We start from the raw sequence: 24,974 nt of genomic DNA, 5'->3' as shown, positions 1-24,974 counted from the left end.
AATAGTTTGTATCCATAGTTTTGCAATACTGCTTCAAGATATATATATATATTATTAGGTTTAAACAATAAAAGTTCAGAAGAGTATATGTAATATTTCACTATTTGGATGTAAAAAGGGTGGGGAGATAAAGAATATATATGTATGTATTCACTTGTATAAGCATAGACTGTCTAAAATGACCCACAATAAACTGGCAACATTATTTTTGAGGAAGGAGACTGGGTGGCTGGGATGTTTTTCACTTAATCTTTTTGTACTTTAAAAATAATGTGAATGTACTACCTATCCAAAATAGTTTTATGAACGTTTTCTTTTCAACAAAACTGAAAGCAGAGAAAGGATAGTCTTTCAACAAACGGTGCCAGGATAATTGGATATCCATGTGCAAAAACAAAATATCTTTGCTCCATACCTCACAAAATGTATAAAAATTAAAATGGATCATAGATCTAAATGTAAACCCTGAAACTGTAAAACTTTTAGAAGAAAACATAGGAAGAAATCTTTATGATCTTGGATTACACAAAGATTTCTTAGATTTGATATCAAAAGCATGATCCATAAAGGGACAAAAATGATAAATTGGAGTTTATCAAAATTGACAACTTATGCTCTTCAGAAACATTAAGGGAATGAAGAGACAAGCTACAGACTGGGAGGAATTATTTGCAAATCACCTATCTGATTAAGGCCTTGTTTCCAGAAGATACTAAAAATAATTTTTAAAATTTAAATACTAAGAAGAAAACCTAAGAAAAAGAATAGGCAAAAATTTAAACAGATAATTTCTTCAGCAAAGTTATGTGGCTGGTAAATAAGTGCTTGAAAAGGGGTTAAGCATCAGTCATTAGGGAAATGCAAATAAAATCACAGTGAGATACTACCATACACCTGTTATTAGTACAGCCACTTTGGAAAATCGTTTGGGAATTTCTTTAAAAGTAAAACATACTACCACCATACGACCCCGTCAGTGCACTACTAAGTATTCACCAAAGACAAATGAAAGCATGTCTCCACAGAGACTTGTACACAGGTGTTCACAACAGCTGTGTTTGTAATAACTTAAAACTGGAAACAAGTGTCCACCAGGTGAATGGATAACTAAATTGTGATGTCCCTATAATAGAATACTAAGCAACAGAAAGAACTGTTGATACATGCAGCAGATTGAATAACTCTCAAAATAATTACACTGAGTTTAAGAAGTTATTCAAAAAAGAGTGCATACAATACAATTCCATATAAAATTCTAGAAAATACAAACTCATATATTGTGACAGAAAACAGATCAGTGGTTACCTGTGAGAATCAGCAGGAGTGTGGGAATAGAGACAGAAGGGGGAGATTACAAAGGAGCATAAGGAAACTTTTGGAGATGATGGACATGTTCACTATCTTATTGTTTCAAAGTCTTATACATATGTCAAAACTTATCAGAATGTACACTTTAAGTATATGTAGCTTATTGTATGTCAGTTATACCTCAGAAAAGCTGTTAAAAAAGAAAAATCATATATTACCTATTCAAAAATGTATTAAATGTTTAAAATAACTTTTTTTTTTTGAGACAGAGAGTCTCGCTGTGTCACCAGGCTGGAGTACAGTGGCGCGATCTCGGCTCGGCTCACTGCAACCTCTGCCTCCTGGGTTCAAGCGATTCTCGTGCCTCAGCCTCCCAAGTGGCTGGGATTACAGGCACCCACCACCACACCCAGCTAATTTATTTTTTATTTTTATTTATTTATTTTTTTGTATTTTTAGTAGAGACGAGGTTTCACCACGTTGGCTAGGATGGTCTCCATCTCCTGACCTCATGATCCACCTGCCTTGGACTCCCAAAGTGCTGGGATTACAGGGGTGAGCCACCACGCCCAGCCTAAAGTAACATTCTTGACAGAACTGTAGAAATAGAGAACAAATTACTGTACATCAGTGTAGTATGGGAAAGAAAAGAGAACAAATCAGTGGTTGCCAGAGGACAGGATGAATTTTTGGAGGGAAGAGCAAATACAGAGATAGCACAAGGGAATTCTTTTCTGGTAATGGAAGTTTTGTGTCTTGACTGTGGTGGTGGCAGTCATGTGAATATGTAAATAGGATCAAATTGCATGGAACTGTGTGCATGCATATATACACATGCATACACACATAGATGAATGAAGGTTGAAAAAATGGCAAAAATGGAATAAATTAATCTAGTTAACAATAATGTATGCATGTCAATTTTCTGGTTTTGATGTTGAACTATAGCAATATAAGATGTCAGCAAAAGAAGCAGGATGAAGGGACCGGGCGAGGTTGCTCACGCCTATAATCCCATCACTTTGGGAGGCCAAGGCGGGCAGATCACCTGAGGTTAGGAGTTCGAGACCAGCCTGACAAACATGGTGAAACCCCTTCTCTACTAACTACAAAAATTAGCTTGGCGTTGATGGTGCACACCTGTAATCCCAGCTACTTGGGAGGCTGAGGCAGGAGAATCGCTTGATCCCGGGAGGCGGAGGTTGCAGTGAGCCCAGATCATGCCATTGCACTCCAGCCTGGATGACAGAGTGAAATTCAGTCTCAAAAAAAAAAAAAAAAAAAAAAAGGATGAAGGGTACATCGGACTCTGCGCTATTTTTGCGACATCCTGTGAGCCTAAAATTATGAAGTAAAAAGTTTAAAAAGAGTAATATTTAAAATAGTATGATTATCTGAACTGATGGTGTGGCTCTACCAAAACTTTCAAGGATATGAGGTTCTAATACTGTACTTCTAATTAGGATTCATTCTGCTGTAACACTGTTTTCTTGACCTATTTAGTATTTATACATCTTTGCTTTTATAATATTAATTTGTGCATTTTTAAAATATTTTCAAAAGGAAGCTAGTCTCATAATAATTTCTCTCCCATTTTACATCTCAGCTTCATAGATAGTCTTATTCTCCCTATTCTTGTGTTTTTATGGAGATTAATGTATTAGATTTGTCTATGTTTATTAACTCAGATATTTTTGTTGTTTAAAGGAATAAGCAGCTAATAAAGATGGGTTTTATTTATAGTAGTGAATAAATATATTTAAACATTTAAAATTTGGTTTCTAAATTTCTAAATTTCTATGTCTTATTCTAATCACTGATTTGTAATGTTATTTATTGTTTCTTTTTCCCTACTTAGGTGAAATCTATTCTTGAAAGAAGTAAAGAGGCGCTGTCCCAAACAGTGAAGTATCATGATGCGGCCCTGAAGGAGAGTCAGAAGTTGAAAGAAAACCTCAAGCCTGTGGAGGACAGGGAAAACAAGAAGGCAAGGAATCAGTCCCTCCTGACCGTCTGTCACTGAGAAGAAGCACTTAGGAAATCTTTCATGAGCCATATGTTTCGCTTTCTTGCTTCCATTAGTAAGAATAAGGATGGATCGGGGGGAGGATTTCTTTTTCCAGAGAAAAGATAATTTTAGAATAGTTTAAAATTTTTCCCTTAAAAATACATTATATATATATAACTCCCAGTGTTTTTTTTTTTAACTTTCTGTCTTAAATTCTCAAAAGAGAAAGTTCTAATTTTTTCTGTTGAAACACATCTAATCTTGTTAATAATAACCTTTATAGTTATGTTTTATTAATGTGATAGAAGATTTCTGTGATGCTTTCTCCTTAACAGTGTGTGTGTGCTTAGTGGGAATAGAGGTCACATCCCAAACTTCTCTTTGTCAGCAAGTGCTAGATTTTGTCTCTCTGAGGAGGGCTGTGAGTTACCTCATTCTTCAGCAGCTTCCACTTTCTCTTACAGTCTTTTTTTCTCAGATAATTCTAATGCATTTCAGATGTATTATTCTCATCTGACCCCATCAGAAGACAGCTGAGAGGCCAGCCTGGCACCACCTCCGGACGCAGGTTGTGCTGAGTCAGGCCTCTCTGGTTAATGTGTATGCTGTAACATGACCACAGTTGGGAAGCTGCAGAGTTTACCATAGGATCTGGGGGTCAGCTTTTCTTTTTCTCAACAATAACTTAAGAAACCACCTAAAAATAAAATATACTTTAATTATTCCCGCTAGCATCCTACTGTGTCTGCTTGTCTGCTTTCCATACTCTTTCCTGGGAGTAATGAGATCCACAAGCAGAAGAGTAACCAGAAAGGATCAAATGTCTTTGTGTTGTTTCATTTTCTGTTAGGTGGGAAACTTTCAGCAACAATTGGCAGAAGCTAAAGAAGACAACTGCAAAGTCACAATCATGTTGGAGAATGTGCTGGCTTCTCACATTAAGATGCAAGGTGCTCTGGAGAAAGTACAAATAGAGCTTGGGCGGAGGGATTCAGAGATTGCAGGCCTCAAGAAAGAAAGGTACCTGTGGTTTTTTTTTCCTGTCATTGGTATTGCTGCATTGTACTAAGGAGCAGTGTCAAGTCAATAAATGAAGTCACTTTATGTAGCTTCTTTTAAAAAAAAAAAAAAATTGTAAAATGATATGTTTAAGGAATTCCTGAGTTAGAGAAAATTTAGAATTAGAAATAAATATTATTTCCAAAAATTCAAAATGCCCCTGTTGTGTAGTGATGTGAAGGAATTTCTAGACTATATATCCTAGAAATTCATTAGCTGTACTGTTGTTTTACCCTTGCTTTCTGCACCATGTAAACCTAATTCTTTCCTTGCTTCTACAGAATAGTAATTGTCAAGATAATTGAAACTAAGTACACACTTTAGTTTGAATTAATTATCCATTTGTTACTATCCTGTTTCAAGATTAATAATTATTTTAGGTGAATCATTCTGAGAACCACTTCTAGCCATGTTTTATAAGTAAGTTCCTTCATAGAATGTTTCAAAAATTAAATAAAATTTCCTTTTAGGTTAAAGAATAAATGGTCTGAGTTTAATAGGGCATATTCCCTCTATGTTATGAGAGAACAAGTGAGTTTTCTTTTTTCTTTTTTTACATTACATATTGTTTATCTTTTTTACATAGTATGAAAGTATATTGCCTTTGCATTTTTAAAAGGTCAAGGGAATGGTATTAAAAATACTATTCACAATAAATTTATCAGTGGCTGTTATATGTAGATGCAGAAATCTCAATAGCAAGTCAATCTTTGTAAAGGCAATATATTTTTTACTAGTGATATTTACTAGTGATATATAAGTATGATGCTATTTGAGCTTCTTAGAAGAAAAGTGTTCTGTAACTCCCAAATGGTATCATTCCTACGTGATTCTTTTCTGTAGTCACTCTTTTTGTGCTTTTTATTTTTAGGGATCTCAATCAACAGTGGGTACAGAAACTGGAAGCTGAAGTGGACCAGTGGCAGGCCAGGATGCTTGTCATGGAGGACCAGCACAGCAGTGAGGTTGGGGCCAGGCTTTAAAAAATGATAACATTGATATTTTTAGTTTTATTGGGATATTACTGTTTTGGGGAAAATGAAGTGAAACTATCAGGTAAATGTTTTTTTCAATCAAGTCTGAGTTTTGGACAGTGACATATCTACAAATGGGAAATTGACCTATCTTACAGTGAGTCACTTATTGGCAAACCAGCACCACAATAATGACTAATCTCTTTGTCTTATGTGGTCTACATTTTTATTCATTTATTAATGCACAAAAAATTTCAGAAGTTAATAGGCTTAGAAAATACAGTCTGTCAGAAACAGCTGGAGTGATCCCACTATTAATAAGGAGTCACCTACACACACATGTGCTCACAGGTATATATGTACTTACATGCATACGTGTGTATATGCACATATATAAAATACAGATATTTCATAAATGAGGTTTTGTTTCAGTAACAGTCTATAAGGAACAGTGGACAGGTTTTTTTCTTCAAGGGAGTGAGACCAGAAGGTCATAGGATCAGGAAGGGGAATTTAGTTTAAAATTTTAAAAATTAGGATAAATTAAGCTGGGTCTGTTTTCCAAAGCTCTCTTGTGACCAGTGGAGCATGCCCTTCCCATTGCCTTCTAAGTGTTTCCTGAGCAATGTCTCTAATGAGTTCTCATTCATATGTGTATATATATTCATTCCAGGCACCTGGAATCTTTGCTTCTGGTTCCAACTAATTATTGTTTCAGTGGCACTTGATGATAGAATGTGAGGAGTGATTGATTACACAGTGTTATGGACTTCTTGCATCTGTCCATTACAGTGGAATTGAAAATATGCTTCTCTCTTTTAGATTGAAGCTCTACAAAAAGCTCTAGATGTAGCTAGAGAAGACAACAGGAAACTTGCTATGAGTCTGCAACAAGCTCTGCAGACAAATAATCATCTGCAAACAAAGCTAGATCACATTCAAGAGCAACTGGAAAGCAAAGAACTTGAGCGACGGAATTTGGAAACCTTCAAGTAAGAGCATTATAGTCGCAGTAAAATTAGGGAAGCGCCTCTGGAGGAGTAAGTCACATTCACAGAAATGGCTCATTCACATAAATCAGTTAAACTCTTCTCCTACTTTGCCCTAGTACTTCCAGCAGAGCCATGTTAAGAACCAGGCATAGCTGAGCACCAGCAGGGAATAGCTGGCTAGAGCATGATCATTTGACTGTCCTTCTCAGCTCTTCCTTCATCCACTATCTAGCTGCTGCTTTACTCAAAGGTTAAATCAAAACTTAAAGAATATTTATTAGAAGGGACATTCGCATGTTTCTATGAAGGCTTTTCTATTAATAGCTTATATGTCCTTTAAAGGCAGATTTAGACAAGAAAAAACATCAGCCTGGGTGGAATGACTCCATCTAAGCAGATGTTAAGCCGTTAAATGTTTTCAGTTTTGACCTGAGATTACTTAGATCAGACCTATCCAGTTCATGTCAAATGACTAAAGTTTTGCCTTAAATTATACCCAGGTAAATATTTAGATGATAATAGCATCCCATGAAAATTTATACTTAAGAGAAATGCAGTGTGCACGTAGATCTTTATTCTTTTTATTTATTTATTTATCTGAGACTGGGTCTCGCCCTGTTGCCCAGGCTGGAGTTCAGTGGTGTGATCATGGCTCACTGCAGCCTCTACTTCCTGGGCTCATGCAGTTCTCCCACCTGAGCCTCCTGAGTAGCTGGAACTATAGGCATGCATCACCACACCTGGCTAATTTTTTTTTTTTTTTTAAGAGATAGGGTTTCTCCATGTTTCCCAGGCTGGTCTCAAACTCCTGGGCTCAAACAATCCACCTGCCTCCGCCTCCCAAAGTGCTGGGATTAAAGGCATGAACCACTGTTCTCAGCCTAGATATTTATTATTTTCAATTAGTGAGCATGCTGATACATGGAAAGAGGTACAAGCTAAAGCAGAGATGGTATTTTCCAGATACATGATCTCTGCAAATTTTATATTCAGCTGAAATGTTACTGCCTTAAGACTGTTCCATATTGTGTTTATGTAGTCGTTGGCAGCAACATTTAAAACTCTCCAATGTCAGTTTAGGTAATTATGATTTAGAGGGCTAGTAATTGTTTCAAAGCCTGAAAATTTTTAAAATGTAGTCCCTGCCACTACTGCTTAAAACAAACAAAACCAAAGGAAAAAAAAATAATGGTTAGGTCACTTACAGGAAAAGGATGAGGTGAGAGTTAGAGGTCTCCTTGCAGCATTTGCTTCAGGATTTACCTTTATGCCACTGCTTATGATAATAGTTTGTATTTTCATCAAAGGTGAATCAACCTTCTTTTGAGATATTTGAACCTCCTGAAATCATATGCAGAACTGTATTTATCAGTGCACATGGTTAGGAAGACAGAGCAGGTTTTGGAGAACTTGTTGGGTTTCAGGTACAGTTACTTAATTTAGACTTAGAAATGCAGGCTTAGTTCTAAGAAGAGGCTACTAGTTGGAATTCATCTCCATAAAGGTAAAAGCTAAACGCCAGGCACGGTGGCTCACATCTCTAATCCCAGTACTTTGGGAGGCCAAGGTGGGCGGATCACGAGGTCAGGAGATCGAGACCATCCTGGCCAACATGGTGAAACCCCATCTCTACTAAAAATACAAACCTGGGTGTGGTGGTGTGTGCCTGTAGTCCCAGCTACTCAGGAGGCTAAGGCAGGAGAATCGCTTGAACCTGGGAGGCAGAGGTTGCAGTGAGCCGAGATCACGCCACTGCACTCCAGCCTGGGTGACAGAGTGAGACTCCATCTCAAAAAAATAAAAAGATAAATGCTAAAGCTTTGGTGTGGGTTAGACTGCCATGGGAAGAGTATAGAGAGAGAACCAAGGTCAGAACTTGGAGATGTGCTGCATTTCAGGTAGAAGGCGAACAGAGGCCACAGAAGGATCCAGAGAAGGAGCATTTAGTGGAGGTAAGGAAAGAGTTGGTAGAATGTAGTATCACCAGAGTCAAACACAAGTGAGGCAGATCCTGCAGAGTCAAAGAGACCAGAGAGGAAGCCACTGGGTTTTGCAACAGGTATCTACCAATCATCCTCCAGATGGCCAGTTTCTGTAGATATAGAAGATCACAAAGGGTAAGTGATTGATGAGGAAAGGCAGGCAAAGAGGACAATGGTGAAGACAAAGAAGATCAGATAGCAGCTCAAGAGCATAACATGAAGAAAAGTTATTCTGCTGCTGTCCTGTTTTTAGAATGGGAGGAACTGGACCATGATTAAAGATTATGGGAAAGAACTCAGTTGAACTGGAGAAAAACAAGAGAGAGTATAAGCGGAAGGGTTATCTTTAAAGATGAGGTTGGACATTTCTTGCTTTGGGACTAGAGGGAAGCAGAAGCTGGGTGAGTCTTCAGAAGACTGTTAAGGAGGCTGGGCCGGGCGCGGTGGCTCACGCTTGTAATCCCAGCACTTTGGGAGGCCGAGGCGGGCGGATCACGAGGTCAGGAGATCGAGACCACGGTGAAACCCCGTCTCTACTAAAAATACAAAAAAAAAATTAGCCGGGCGTGGTGGCGGGCGCCTGTAGTCCCAGCTACTCGGAGAGGCTGAGGCAGGAGAATGGCATGAACCCGGGAGGTGGAGCTTGCAGTGAGCCGAGACTGCGCCACTGCACTCCAGTCTGGGCGACAGAGCGAGACTCCGTCTCAAAAAAAAAAAAAAAAGGAGGCTGATTGGTAGATGGTCTGCGATTTTCCTTAGAAGAAAAAACAGCAAGATGAATACATTCTAGAGATCTGCTATATAACATAGGGCTATAATGAACAACACTATATTGTACGCTTAAAATTTGTTAAGAGGGTAGATCTCATGTTAAATGTTCTTACCTCAGTAAAAAGAAAGTAAGAGTTGAAGTTGAAGTGCTATGTAGGGGCTCAGGGCAGAGGTAGAGACTTGAGATAAATTTTAAAATTAAAAATTAAAGTTAATAAAAAATTTAATTTAAAAATCTAAAATTTAGAATTTGAATTTTTAGAGCTAGATGATGATGATGACAGTAGCTAACATTTGTTACATGCTCATGATATGTTGGGTAATATGCTAAGGGCTTCATACGCATTATTTCCTTTAGTACAAACCATTATCCTATGATGGTGGTTACTGTTATTATTCCCATTTTGAAGATAAGGAAACAAGCAGGAGAAGGTGGTGTACCATACTCAAGGTCAGACATCATCTTACTAGAGCTGGGATTAGATCCAGGCAGCAGCAGGCTGACTCCAAAACTTATAGTCTTAATCATTTTGATATAATCACAATAAATTTAAAGGCAATTTAGAAAGTTATAAGAAAATCAAAATACAGCACTGTAAAAATGATAGTTTTCTCTTTCTATATCTCTATGAATTTTTTGCTCATTTTTCAGATTGAAGTGGGTATGGGAAGGAGTGTGGGAATATAAGAAATAACCATAATTATATCCAATAACTTCAGGATCTCCATCCCTTTATGCTGTGCCTTGAGGACAAGTGTCAGCAACTTTTTAGATGTGATGTACCAAAGTATATTGATACATTCCTGCCTGGGGTACTGGAGGGACAGTTGCAGTTACCACTTGCAAGTCTCATGTATAGACTAAGCCACTGAATGCTGCCAGGTGGAGAAACTGAATCCATTAGTAGATGTGCTTTTAGAGACACGTGGAGAACATGGATATATTATACAAATAAGAGCAAGAGATGGTCAGGAGGAGAGAGAGGGAAAATAAAGATGATTTCATGGCAGGGCAGGCTCCTGCTCTCCTTTGAGAAAGAACCAGTAACTCGAGTAATCATACAGTAAGTCATTATCAGCTAGATCAGAGAATGTTAAAGCTGGAATAAGCCTAGTAATTGTTTAAATCAATTCAGTCCTTTTTGGAGTCACTTATCCTTTTAAAAGTCAGAAGCTATGGACTCAGCTACACTCCCTCACACACACACATTTTGCATATTATTTCAGGGAATTCCAGCATCCTCAGAAGATTAATCATGGGTCTTGACCAAGGAGTTCAAGTTAGGAATGCTGATCTAATTTAAGGCTCTCAGTTTAAAGATAAGGAAACAATATTATTACAAGTTAAAACTTAAGTAGTAAATAGCCGCTAGCAAAAAGACATCATCTTACTAGAGCTGAGATTACCATCCAGGCAGCAGCAGGCTGACTCCAAAACCCATAGTCTTAATCACTTTGCTATAATAATAGTTTTGTTTGAAAAGACAAAGGCAAGAAAAAAGGCAAAAGCAAATATCTCTTAAAGTGTTTCTTCCTCCAGTATTTTTCTTCGATGTGAGTTTTTTACTTGTTTGGTTGGATCTCTTTATATAGAATTAATGTTTTTTAATGCTACAGGTAAATTCACTTCTTTTTTCTTCTATAATGAGCTCCAAATTAGTGAGGTTCACAAGGCTACTGATAGGCTGCTTGTTTATAAATCACACACCTTTTGGAGAGTTGCACACTCCCCTCCAAAACTTTCTTACCTCCTAAAATGATTTCTAAAGGTGACTTATCACCTCTCTTCTTCAAAACAGAGACCGGATGACTGAAGAGTCCAAAATGGAAGCAGAATTCCGTGCTGAACACATAGAAGCTCTAAGAAAGCAGTTTCAAATCGAGAGAGAAACTGCAAAGAAAGTGGCACAACGGGAAGTGGCTGAGGTATAGAGTCATGAGAAAAGTTTCTCTTTTGGTAAATGCCTCTTAGGATAAGCAGCTCAAGGATTTCAGAGAATGGCTACAGTTGTTCTTTGACTCCTCTCGTCCACCTTTGATCAGCAGGCCAGATGTAATTAAGACCTCTCTGTAAAGCAACACACAAGAAAAAAGTTTCTGACATAATTCTCTGCCCAACAAAGGTGTGCCTTGATGGGAGATTTTCCATCAGAGAGTGATAAGCAAGAGGGATAGAGGAATAAGGAGACTGCCATTTCATAGACAGAAGAGAAATCATCTGTCTTCTCAGTTCACTTAACTGGCACCTATTCTGCATCTACCATTTCCTGAGAGACACAGAGAAAACAGTAGAAGATATGGTCCATGCCCTAGTGTGTGCCAAATGACCCATGTTTGGGATCTCCACTCCGGACATGAGACATACAGGGAAAACATCAGAGAACTTTCTTGGGTAGCAGAGGCTGTGTACAACTTTGAAGAAATTCAGAGTAAGAGAAAGTGTATTTTAGGACATTTGGTTGATAGAAGAAGGGAAGCTTAATGGGAGTACAGGATTGAGACTAGCAGAAATGGCAGGGCTGGACACCTTATGAAACAGCATAGGCCAAGCTTACTTACAAAAATGAACAGGACGTGAGCAGATGAAAAGTAGCCTCTCTTGATTAGAGCAGACTTTGGAAAATGTTAGAGAAAGAGTGTTTGCTTAAATGGAACCACCTGATGGATGGCCTTAGTTATAGAAATGTTGGATGTGAACTCTTAGGTAGAAACGGAGCACTATGGGTTTCTGAGCAGGAGGTGGTATGATAGAAGCATAAGTTTAGGAAGGTTAATGTAACAGCAGAGGACAGTAGAGGATAATGAAGAGAAACTGGAGGCATGGAGGCTTGAGAAAACTATAACAGTTACTTTGAGTGTTAGATGATTTTTTTTATTATTATACTTTTTTAGGGTACATGTGCACAATGTGCAGGTTTGTTACATATGTATCCATGTGCCATGTTGGTGTGCTGCACCCATTAACTCGTCATTTAGCATTAGGTATATCTTCCTAAAGCTGTCCCTCCCCCCACCCCACAACAGTCCCTGGAGTGTGATGTTCCCCTTCCTGTGTCCATGTGTTCTCATTGCTCAATTCCCACCTATGAGTGAGAACATGCGGTGTTTGGTTTTTTGTCCTTGCGATAGTTTACTGAGAATGATGGTTTCCAGTTTCATCCATGTCCCTACAAAGGACATGAACTCATCATTTTTTATGGCTGCATAGTATTCCATGGTGTATATGTGCCACATTTTCTTAATCCAGTCTATCGTTGTTGGACATTTGGGTTGGTTCCAAGTCTTTGCTATTGTGAATAGTGCCTCAGTAAGCATACATGAGCATGTGTCTTTATAGCAGCATGATTTATAGTCCTTTGGGTATATACCCAGTAATGGGATGGCTGGGTCCAATGGTATTTCTAGTTCTAGATCCCTGAGGAATCACGACACTGACTTCCACAATGGTTGAACTAGTTTACAGTCCCACCAACAGTGTAAAAGTGTTCCTATTTCTCCACATCCTCTCCATCACCTGTTGTTTCCTGACTTTTTAATGATGGCCATTCTAACTGGTGTGAGATGGTATCTCACTGTGGTTTTGATTTGCATTTCTCTGATGGCCAGTGATGATGAGCATTTTTTCATGTGTTTTTTGGCTGCATAAATGTCTTCTTTTGAGAAGTATCTGTTCATGTCCTTCGCCCACTTCTTGATGGGGTTGTTTGTTTTTTTTCTTGTAAATTTGTTTGAGTTCATTGTAGATTCTGGATATTAGCCCTTTGTCAGATGAGTAGGTTGCAAAAATTTTCTCCTATTTTGTAGGTTGCCTCTTCACTCTGATGGTAGTTTCTTTTAGGGCCAAGCAAAGTAGTTCAGTTGAAAATAGAAAACAATTAAGTCAGAAAGCCCATTTTAATAGAAAAATCATCAAACAGGCTGGGCGAGGTAGCTTATGCCTGTAATCCCAGCACTTTGGGAGGCTGAGGCAGGTGGATCACCTGAGATCAGAAGTTTGAGGCCAGTCTGGCCAACATGGTGAAACTCCATCTCTACTAAAAATACAAAAATTAGCTGGGTATGGTGGCGGGCGCCCGTAATCCCAGCTATTCAGGAGGCTGAGGCACAAAAATCGCTTGAACCTGGGAGGCAGAGAGCTTGCAGTGAGCCGAGATGGTGCCACTGCACTCCAGCCTGGGCGACAGAGTGAGACTCCATCTCAAAAAAAAAGAAAAAAATTATCAGACAGACATTAAATGTTGTATGCTGGAGAGGGAGGGATTAAAATAATTCCCTGGTTGGCATGGCTGGTCTGTGTTTCACCAAATTTGTTACATTTAGTAGTTGCAATTGACAGACCATTCACAAAATCAAACTCAAATAATGGTATATACAACAGTTTTGTGAATTGCAAAGCACTATATAAATACAAATGTTATAAAAAGCAAATTCTGCTTTTTATAGAAGAATTAGGAAACATAAAGGTGTGCTAAATGTAGAAATGTACCTTTAGTTGGAGATCATTGTTAAGAATACTTACAGCCAAGCGTAGTGGCTCACGCCTGTAATCCCAGCACTTTGGGAGGCTGAGGCAGGGGTATCATGAGGTCAGGAGATCGAGACCATCCTGGCTAACCAGTGAAACCCTGTCTCTACTAAAAATACAAAAAATTAGCCGGGGGTGGTGGTGGGTGCCTGTAATCCCAGCTACTCGGAGGCTGAGGCAGGAGAGTGGCATGAACCCAGGAGGCGGAGCTTGCAGTGAGCTGAGATCACGCCACTGCACTCTAGCCTGGACTATAGAGCACGACTCTGTCTTAAAAAAGAAAAAAAAGAATACTTACAAAATGAAATCCTTTGAAGAAGAATCAGTGACAGTGGAGAACAGTGAGAGAGTGACAGCAGTGAGAAGTTGGCAGCAGCAATGGGCTCAGGGAGCACTGCCTGAGTCCCAGCTCTGCCTCTTATTAGCTACGTGTTAATTTACTATCTAAGTAAGTGACTTAATTTCTGAGTTTCAGTTTCCTCAGTCATAAAATGGAAACCATCACAACTACTTTTCAAGTTTGTCTTGAGAATTAAATTGGAAAGCATTTGTAAAGTAATTATCACAGTGCCCGAACATAATAATCAGTACAAAGTAAATGATAGTTGTTAGTGCTTATCCAGTTTTAGAAAGGCTGTGATTGAGGTAACTGGAATATCTAACAGGAAGTTAGTTGGGTAGTAATAAAAGACTGTAGTGTAAAGTTAGGATCTAAAAGAAGGAACTAGTATAGAGAGAAAAGGTACAGATATCCTTGACTTCACTCTTTGCTGTGTTAAACGCTACCATCCATAGAGAATACCACCTTCCTGTCTTCTCCATTCTCAGCTACCTCCTCCTCTTAAAGTTTTCAAGTGGCAATGGTTTAAGGGCATATTAGAAGGCGTGAACTCTGTAAAATTATTTAAGTAACTACTATGCAGTTTTTTTTCACGAGAGAAGTTTATTAAAATCCTTAAGAACAAAAAGCAAAATTATAAAAATATATGCCATGGCAGTCAATACCTGACAGATATTTATATAAACTGCCATATAATTCATTTTCATTTCTTCAGACATGAGGTTGCAAGTGACAGAGAAGAGCTTATAGCACGATAATCACAGAGTAATTGTGTGTGCCAGACTCTACTTCTTTCTCTATATGATCTTATTTAATTTAATCGTTATTTGTATTCTATGAAGTAGGCTATACACACACTGTTCAGATGATGGACCTGAGGCTTAAGGTAGTTAATTGCCCCAGATCATTTAGCTAGTAAGTGCTGAAGCTGATACTTGGACAGAGGCCTGACTCCAAAGTCATGCTCTTAAAATGCAAATGATGAATATACATTTACATTCTTTATTCCAAGAAAGATTTTGTTCTTTAGTGATAAAAATTATGAAAACCACTTGGTCTATTGCTCCATAAATCTGCTTAATCAGACATTATTATTGCCTCACTAACTCTCCTTTTTAAAAGAAGATCCAAAGATAACAAAATATAAGGACAAAACTAAGTAAGCTTCTCTTAATGGAAAGTAAAAATGTTTCAATTTTCTCCCTTGTGTTTTAAGCTGAAGAAAGCCCTTGATGAAGCTAACTTCAGATCAGTGGAAGTGTCCCGGACCAACCGAGAGCTGCGACAGAAACTTGCAGAGCTAGAAAAAATACTAGAAAGTAACAAGGAGAAAATAAAGAATCAAAAGACCCAAATTAAGCTCCACTTATCAGCTAAGGCGAATAATGCTCAGAATATAGAAAGGATGAAGGTTGTATGAGAAACCTCTTCTCACTTCCTGGATACCCTGTGAGGATGTAGTCAGTCAATGGTGTCTGGGGAAGACAGGTTTTAGAACCCTACCAGCCCCATGTATTCTCTGGGAATTATAGCCAGTTGTCTTTGGGGAGACTTTTGCAGTGGAGACGCTGCTGTGTAAATGTTTGATTTCTCATTTGCTGCCAGTGTCACATTCTGGCTCCCCATCTGTCCCTTCCGTGTTGATTGTACTGGACTTTGCCCTTTTGGGATCAGTGGGCTAGATGGGAAAGAAAGCTCAGCAGGAACTGGTAACTTTGGGTCTCATATTGGATTCTTTCTGTCATCCTATAGGCAAAAAGAGCAAGCCAGTTTTTCCACTGATCATCTTTTTATGTTATTTTCCAATTACTTTTAGCAAATAGAAAAAGAATTGAAGCAAATAGAGCTAATTAAGGATCAATATCAGGAAAAAAACTATGAACAGGTAGATGATTTCCATACACTCTGTGTTTACCTTTCATGCAAAATCTCAAACTTGGAGGGGGTTCACCAAATGTCTCTGTCTTTGTATCCTTCCAGTCTTTGAGTATCCAGAGATTTGTGTGTGAAATGACTAACCTGAAGAAAGAGATGCAGATGTTGGCCAAGAGCCAATATGATGCCTCAGTGTGGAATAAACAGCAAGAGCTGCAACTAGAAGCAGAGCGGAAAACAAGGCAGGAGCTAAAGAATCGGTGCCAGGTAAAAGGTTTCCTAAGATTCATCTTAAAGATGGTCAGCAAATGACATGTGCCAAAGCCCAGCAGTATTGCCCCTAGACTTTCTAGAGTCTACAGAAGACAACACACATTTACAAATTGTTTATCTTAGCTAAGTCCTTAGAATAATAGTATCTAGGAAGAAGGCTGTAGTTTGAATATGGCAAATGTTCTCCATTTTCAGTTTAATAAAGGTAATGTCAATTTTTAAAGAACATCTAGAGCTTACATATGCAAAGTATCAGTTACTAAGTAAGGCTTCTGAACTGAATTTCATAGCCTTTCAGGAACTTTGTACACCTCGTTTCTTCTCCTAGCACAGATACACCTGTTGCTGTTACAGGACTCTTAGGTATTCCTAAATGAATAAAAAGCATAACGTCTTATCACTGAAAAGGGACTTCAAGAGATCACTGAGCTCTTGTCTTTCAGTCGCGTTTGTCATGAGAAGTATCTCTCCTGTTTTGAAAAGAGATATTAATCACTTTCCTCAACAGACTCCATAAATAAAAAATCAAAATGTGTAATCATATCCACATATGTAGATATGTAGACTATAGGTTAAGCTGAAAATAACAGTTTTTATCTTATATGTCGGTAGCACCTGAAGTTAGAAGGCACTCCATCCTATTTTCATATTTAGTTGCCCATTTATTATAACAGTGAAGCATTTGGTTTCTTATGGTATGTTGGAAGTTTATAAAAATCTTTGTATCACATTTTCAGGAATTGGAAGAAACTATCAGACACCTGAAGAAATATGAAGAGGCAACAGAGAATAAGCTGAAAGAAGCCAGTGTGGAATCAGAACAGGTGAGCCAGACCCATGGACATAAAGAATTAGATGTTTCCTTCAACGTAACAACCCTGAAGCAACCCAAGTCAATGTGAAATCCTTCATTAACATAGTTGTCAGGAATGCAGCAGGGAAGAACGAGTAACTTCCTAAGTGTGGTCTCTATTGTAGAGGAGAAGCGATTTTTAGATTGAGTCTGTGTCCAGATGACAGATGATAGATAACAGAATGCTAAAATATTTTTTTTTTTTTTTGAGACAGAGTCTCGCTCTTTCACCCAGGCTGGAGTGCAGTGGTGCGATCTCGGCTCACTGCAGGCTCCGCCCCCCGGGGTTCACGCCATTCTCCTGCCTCAGCCTCCCGAGTAGCTGGGACTACAGGTGCCCACCACCACACCCGGCTAATTTTTTGTATTTTTAGTAGAGACGGGGTTTCACTGTGTTAGCCAGGATGGTCTCGATCTCCTGACCTTGTGATCCGCCTGCCTTGGCCTCCCAAAGTGCTGGGATTACAGGCGTGAGCCACCGCGCCCGGCCACAGAATGCTAAAATATTAAACCTGAAGTCCAAATCTCCCTACTAAATATAAGGAAAGACCAGCATGTGTGTGGATTTTAATGCATTATTTTTTGACATGACCCTACTGAAAGTGGATGCTCTTTGTTCAATCAATCAATAACTAAAAAAGTAATTTAACTAATTTGTGAATTTGCTTTCTCTATTCTAAACTTAAATTAGCCTTTTGGGGGGTATTTCAAATCATACTGGTTTTTTTTGTTTTTTTTTTCCGAGACAGGGTCTCACTCTGTCACCAGGCTGGAGTGCATGGCATAATATCGGCTCACTGCAACCTCCACCTCCCAGGTTCAAACGATCCTCCCACCTGAGCCTCCTAAGTAGCCAAGTAGCTGGGCATGGTGGTGCACCATGCCCAGCTAATTTTTGGTAGAGATGAGGTTCCACTATGTTGCCAGGCTGGTCTCAAACTCCTGGACTCAAGTGATCTACCAGCCTTGGCCTCCCAAAGTGCTGTGATTCCAGGTGTGAACCACCGCACCTGGCCCATGAACTGCTACATTCTTAAGAGTCTTTCGTATATTTTTTTCATTTTCAAAGCCATCTTATACCTTCATTCTTAATTTTCTCCTGGGTCCTCTCTTACAGTACTTCACATCCAGGAGACATTAACAAATGCATGAAAAGCAGGAAGTCTGCACACATTCTTTAACCCCTCACTCAGAAATTACTCTCATGTATAGGATGTTAAGTATATTGTGCAAATAGGTGGCGAAGAACAAGCAGTCAGAATTTGGGTCTTTTAATTTCTAAGTAAAAAATCTCAGCAACTAATACACAAAAAAACTTGTAACTCTTTCTTTGTGTCTTTTAATGGTGATATTTATATGTTCAGCTAACAGCTAATCTGGAAGAAGCCCATCGCTGGTTTAAGCACAGGTTTGATGGTGTACAACTTAAGCTGACGGAAAACCGGTTGCAGAGGCCTTCTGGGGAAGACAGGTGGCAGGAAAAGGTAAGATTAAGACATGGATGTCTTAAGCAATTTTCTACTTGTTGCTTCTCAGATTTCTAATTACTGAAGTTCTCTCATCATCTTGATACTCTCTTTTAATCTTTAGTTTCTTTAGACTAATGCTAGGAAACCAATTAATTTCTTTTTCTTACAAAGTTCCACCTGTCACAAACTTTTTAGATTAGTATCACTTGTCTTCATGAATACATGACATGTGTAGAGGCAAAACAGGTGCAGATTGCTGCAGTTAGCTCTGAACAGTCAGTGCTAGGTGTGTTTTCTTTGCAACAGGACCAAGATGTAAAACATGATGTCATGTCCAACCAATCTCTTCTGCATCGATGGGAGAAAAAACAGAATCTTAGGCCCATGCCCAAGAAGTATCATTCTGAGGTACAGAGGAAGTGATTTCCTTGACAAGGGAGCTTCTTTATGTGTAGCTACACTCCATGATTCCAAAAACCCCAGCAGCCAGGGCTGGCCTGTTTCTAGAGTCATAAGAACATGAAGTCTTTGATGTGGGCTGAAGATTTTGGACCTGAGTTTATCACTTTATGAACTCTTATATCAGTACAAAACTACCCCTTTTTTTGTCCCTTTTCACATTTTCCACCCAATAAATTTATGTTAATTTGTTGTATGATAGGAGATGGTGTTGCATAATTCTTGTCTGTTTTTCTAATAAGTATATTTTATGAAAAAGCTTCTAGCAAGGTTCTAAATGATATTGCTACTAAACGATGTATTTTGTTTCAATGAAATGTCCTACTCTAACATGCAGTAGATAATCCCTGGTAATAGAATTGTGTGAAAAATGGTAAAGACTCCTCTACTGTCTTGTAAACTTACACACTTCTACGTTGGGTAATTACCAGCATATCTTTTAAAAGGCTAATATCTCTATTCTCAAGGCATTTCAGAGATTGTATTTACAGCTTCCTTGGTCATTAAAAAAGTTATAGAATGCAGCAGTGTGTTCTCAGGAAGACTACGCCTGACCCACATAGCTCTTCCTTACTATAGTTAAGGAATAAGCTCATCTTCGTCTTTTTATTTCAGATGTTGAGTGGTGGATTAGGTAATCCAGATTTAACATACGTAAATGGCTGGCATAAGACCTGACTTAATACTCAAGTAATCATAGCTGCTGCTGATATTATCAGGACCTAAATCAAGTAAGCAATCATGAAATTGGAAATAATATCAAATATAAGACTGTCAAAGGTTGATGAGCCTACTACTCAATATCTGATAGAAAAAAAAACAAAGCTGAATTTATCGCTTACTATGTAGTAAGGGAGAAGTGTTGTTCAGGCATAGTCCTCCTTGAGCAGAGCAAACTGTTAATCTCATGTAGGTTTTTGGGGAATACGAAATTCATATTGACACCTGTAGAACTGTAGTTACTGGAGTGAGACTATTGTTCATTGATTCACATTCAGAAGCATGTTAATTGGAGTGGGTCCATTTCTCTTTAACTTTAGGAATAAAGGACTCTTGCTAGTTTTCAGGCTTGTAAAAGCATGTACAAAAAGGCAAGTTGGCCAGGTGAGGTGGCTCATGCCTGTAATCCCAGCACTTTGGGAGGCCAAGGGAGGCAGATCACCTGAGGCCAGGAGTTCGAGACCAGCCTGGCCAACATGGGGAAACCCTATCTCTATCAAAAATACAAAAGTTAGCTGGGTGTAGTGGTACCCACCTGTAGTCCCAGCTACTTGGGAGGCTGAGGCACAAGAATCGCTTGAACCCAAGAGGTGGAGGTGGTAGTGAGCCAAGATCATGCCACTGCACTCCAGCCTGGGCAACAGAGTGAAACTGTCTCAAAAAAAAAAAAAAAAAAAAAAAAAAAAAAAGTTGTCACTGAGCTAATGGACCATTCAAAAACTGGTAAAAACTGGTAGTTAAAAACTAGCCACTTGTTCTTGTGGCTTCCAAACAATCAATCTCAATCTGTTTTTGGGAGGATGTAAACATTTTATTCTTTGTGCCCCCTTTTGGTCCTCTATCATGTGTTAGGACAGTGGCTCTGTAGAAGCATTTGAGACTGAACAATAGACATCAACTATTTTGTTAACCCAGGTACAATATGAAGTATTAGCCCTGGTGCACACACCTCTCTGGTTGGGAAAAGAAAATAATTCATTGCTATTTTATTACCTATAACTACTTTGGTTCTATGGTTTGAATGTGTCTCCTCCAAACTTGATGTTGAAACTTAATTCTTACTGTGGTAGTATTAAGTGGGGGGCCTTTAGGGCCTCGGTGGAAGTGATATTAAGTTGGGGCCTTTGGGGCTCTGCCCTCATGAATGGAGTAGTGCCTCATTAAAGGGCTGGAGGGAACTAGCTTGGGCCATTTTGCCCTTCTGCCTTCCACCATGTGAGGACACAGCATTCAGCCCCTCTGGAGGAAACAGCAACAAGGTGCCATCTTAGAAAAAGAGAACGGGGTCCTCACTTGACATAAAATCTGTAAGCACCTTGATCTTGGACTTCCCAGCCTCCCAAACTGTAAGAAGTAGATGTCTGTTCTTTATAAATTATTCAGTCTCAACTGGTTTGTTATAGCAGCAGAAACAGACTAAGAAGACGCCTGGTTATGAAAAATTTAAGTTGTTTGCTGTGTCTCCAAGGGTTGGGCTGTGTTATTTACTGGGTCAGCTAAAGTAAAAGAACATATTTTTTATGGTCTCCTCAAGTTGTCAAACTCCTATGGGATAGGTCACTATCCATAGGAGTTGATATGGTTTGGCTCTGTGTGCCCACCCAAATCTCATGTTGAATTGTAATTCCCAGTGTTGGAGGAGGAGGGGCCTGGTGGAAGGTGATTGGATTATGGGGGCAGTTTTCCCCCTTGCTGTTATGATAGTGAGTGACTTCTCACAAGATCTGGTTGTTTAAAAGTGTGTAGTATCTCCCTGCTCACTTGCTCTCTCCTGCTGCCATGTGAAGATGTGCTTGCTTCCCCTTTGCCCTTCTGCCATGATTATAAGTTTCCTGAGGCCTCCCCAGCCATGCCTACTGTACAGCCTGTGGAACTGTGAGTCAATTAAGCCTCTTTATAAATTACCCAGTCTCAGGTAGTTCTGTATAGCAGTGTGAGAATGGACTAACACAGGAGTCTCCCCAAAAAGGGATTCATCCCTTTGGGCTCTTTATAAAGATATGTAGTCAATTGAGGGTATTGGGGAATTATAACCTTAAAACAGCCTAACAAGAAGCCCCCCAGAATAATTAACCTTGGTCCAGGGTTGGCACTGAAAACTTCGGTGCTGAATTCCACAAAGGAAAAAGATCCCAGTTACTACACAAGGGAGATGATCAACCTTAACGGATTGTAAATGTATTACTGCTTATGTTGTCATGACAGTCACAGTTATATGCCAAGAATATTTATATCCTCCTTTTCCAGAACAAGGACGTTTTTCTTCACTTGTGTATTGTCCTCAAAGGGTATCATTATTGATAAAGTTAATATAACATACCTTTATGTTATTTTTAGATTGGCTATACTAGATTGGGAGAAAGACGTAGTTAGATTGATGATCATTTCTAGTAAAGCTTATATTTGTTATAAGAGGCATATGATAGCTAAATCACAACTATATAAGCTTAAACCAGTAAAGAGAGGAGTATGATCAACAGAATAACAGACAAAGGTATGTTAAGAGAATGTGACAAAAGAATCTTGTTTGGATGGTCTTAGGCCGAAGCTGCCTGTTTTGTGTGGTTATCTGCTTGTTCTGAGGCTTTTAGGTTGGCAGTCAATTTCTGCAGATCATTTGCTTCTGAAAGCCCTTCAGAGAACTTTGGAATCTCTAATGGGTATAACTTTCTGATTCTATTAAGACCTTTTCTGTTTTTCCAGAGGATTGAAGTGATATGAGCAATAAGGGTTCATTTAAAAAGCAAAGCTTGTATAATTCAAATCACGAAAAACCATTCCAGCTTAATGTGTCCCTGTATTATTAGATAGATGTAATATCCTTGGTGGGAAATCCTTTTTTAGCCATTTTAAGTGCTAGCTTTTTGACAAGGGAATGTTTCCACTCATCCAGAAAATAAATATACCATTATTACTAAATATAACACACATAGAATCAAGTAGTTATATACAATCCATTTGGATGTACTCAAAGAGTCTTTTAGGGTATGGTTCTAGTTCATACCCCACCTTTATAATTTTTCCAAATTAATTTCATTACAGTTGAAACATTATCTGGCCACATCCTTTGCCATGCTAAAAAAGTTTCTATCAGTGATTAATATTGTGGCAATTTTTTTCGTTCTGTGATAGGTTGTTTTATAGAGGATTTTAGCAAGTGTCTATTTGAAGGTGTTTTTTTTTTTCCTCTTATTTTAAGTTCGGGGGTACATGTGCAGAGTGTGCAGGTTTGTTAACATAGGTAAACATGTGCCATGGTGGTTTGCTGCACAGATCATCTCATCACCTAGGTATTAAGCCCAGCATCCATGAGCTATTCTTCCCTGATGCTGTTTCTGCCGCCTATAGGTCCCAGTGTGTGTTGTTGCCACTCATGTGTCTATGTGTTCTTATCATTCAGCTCCCACTTATAAGTGAGAACACATGGTGTTTGGTTTTCTGTTTCTGTGTCAGTTTGCCAAGGATAATGGCTTCCAACTTCATCCGTGTCCCCGCAAGCGACATGATCTTATTCCTTTTCATGGCTGCATAGTATTCCATGGTGTATATGTACCACATTTTCTTTATAGTATAGATTGGCTATACTAGATTGGGAGAGAGACATAATTAGATTGATGATCATTTCTAGTAAAGCTTATATTTGTTATAAGAGACATATGATAGCTAAATCACAACCATATAAGCTTAAACCGGTAAAGAGAGGAGTTTACTCCTCTCTTTGATGGGCATTTAGGGTTAATTCCATGTATTTGCTATTGTGAATAGTGTTGCAGTGAACATACATGTGCATGAATCTTTATGACAGAATGATTTATATTCCTTTAGATATGTTTCCAGTAATGGGATTGCTGGGTCAAATGGTATTTCTGCCTCTAGGTCTTTAAGGAATTGCCACACTCTCTTCCACAGTGGTTGAACTATTTACATTCCCACCAACAGTGTAAATGCTTTCCTTTTTCTCCACCACCTTGCCAGCATCTGTTGTTGTTGTTTTTTTTTTTTTTTTTGGACTTTTTCATAATAGCCATTGGAAAGGGCATAGATGTCTATGTCATCCAAGTTGGATTTTTTTTTTTTTTTTTTTTTGAGGTGGAGTCTCGCTTTGTGGCCCAGGCTGGAGTGCAGTGGCGCAAACTTGGCTCACTGCAGGCTCCGCCTCCCGGGTTCATGCCATTCTCCTGCCTCAGCCTCCCAAGTAGCTGGGACTACAGGTGCCCGCCACCACGCCCGGCTAATTTTTTTGTATTTTTTTAGTAGAGACGGGGTTTCACTGTGTTAGCCAGGATGGTCTCAATCTTCTGACCTCATGGTCTGCCCTCCTCAGCCTCCCAATTCATTTCTTTAATGATCAGTGATGTTGAGCTTTTTTTCATATATTTGTTGGCCACATGTATGTCTTCTTTTGAAGTGTCTGTTCATGTCCTTTGCCCACTTTTTAATGGGGTTGTTTGTGTTTTTTCTTGTAAATTTAAGTTCCTTGTAGACTCTGGATATTAGACCTTTGTTAGAAGGATTAGACAGTAAAAATTTTCTCCCATTCTGTAGATTGTCTGTTCACTCTGATGATAGTCTCTTTTGCTGTGCAAAAGCTCTTTGGTTTAATTAGATTCCATTTGTTAATTTTTGCTTTTGTTGCAGTTGCTTTTGGTGTTTTTGTTATGAAAACTTTGCCCATGCCTATGTCCTAAACAATAATTGCCCAGATTTTCTGCTAGCATTTTTATAGTTTTGGGCTTTACATTTAAGTCTTTAATCCATTATGAGTTAATTTTGGTATATGGCTTAAGGAAGGGGTCCAGTTTCCGTTTTTTACATATGGCTAGCCAGTTATCCCAGCACCATTTATTGAATAGGGAATCCTTTCCCCATTGCTTGTTTTTGTCAGGTTTGTCAAAGATCAAATGGTTATAGGTGTGCGGTCTTACTTCTGAGTTCTCTATTCTATTCTATTGGTCTATGTGTCTGTTCTGGTACCAGTACCATGCTGTTGTGATTACTGTAACTTTGTAGTATAGGTGAAAGTTAGGTAGTGTGATGGTCCAGCATTGTTGTTGTTGCTTAGGATTATCTTGGCTATTCAGGCTCTTTTTTTGGTCCCATATGAATTTTAAAATAGTTTTTTCTAATTCTGTGAAGACCATCAATGGTAGTTTAATGAGCATAGCATTGAATCTATAAATTACTTTGGGCAGTATGACCATTTTCACAATGTTGATTCTTCCTATGCATGAGCATGGAATGTTTTTCTGTTTGTGTCTTCTCTGATTTCTTTGAGCAGTGGTTTGTAGTTCTACTTGAAGAGGTCCTTCACTTCCCTTGTCAGCAGTATTCCTAGGTATTTTATTCCTTTTATAGCAATTGTGAAT

The 24,974-nt window shown here is 38.7% G+C and overlaps 1 protein-coding gene across 5 annotated transcripts in view; it reads left to right on the top strand.

Annotated features, from left to right (window-relative positions):
• Positions 1-19,089, top strand: part of CCDC150 (coiled-coil domain containing 150) — a 59,967-nt gene extending 40,878 nt beyond the window's left edge. For all 5 annotated transcript variants that reach the window (XM_058439963.1, XM_058439970.1, XM_058439965.1 and 2 more), the window contains 11 exons: positions 3,167-3,295; positions 4,167-4,336; positions 5,247-5,340; positions 6,172-6,341; positions 10,894-11,020; positions 15,176-15,370; positions 15,776-15,844; positions 15,940-16,101; positions 16,845-16,931; positions 18,325-18,444; positions 18,736-19,089. In XM_058439963.1, coding sequence (XP_058295946.1) covers positions 3,167-3,295; positions 4,167-4,336; positions 5,247-5,340; positions 6,172-6,341; positions 10,894-11,020; positions 15,176-15,370; positions 15,776-15,844; positions 15,940-16,101; positions 16,845-16,931; positions 18,325-18,444; positions 18,736-18,852 — 1,440 coding nt within the window. In that variant the 3' untranslated portion in view covers positions 18,853-19,089. The remainder of the gene's footprint in view (positions 1-3,166; positions 3,296-4,166; positions 4,337-5,246; positions 5,341-6,171; positions 6,342-10,893; positions 11,021-15,175; positions 15,371-15,775; positions 15,845-15,939; positions 16,102-16,844; positions 16,932-18,324; positions 18,445-18,735) is intronic.
• The last annotated feature ends 5,885 nt before the right edge of the window (positions 19,090-24,974 follow it).

The sequence above is a fragment of the Hylobates moloch genome, unplaced genomic scaffold (genome assembly GCF_009828535.3).
Source record: "Hylobates moloch isolate HMO894 unplaced genomic scaffold, HMol_V3 SCAFFOLD_1, whole genome shotgun sequence".
NCBI lineage: Eukaryota > Metazoa > Chordata > Mammalia > Primates > Hylobatidae > Hylobates > Hylobates moloch.
This window is presented reverse-complemented; position numbering and strand designations above follow the sequence as displayed.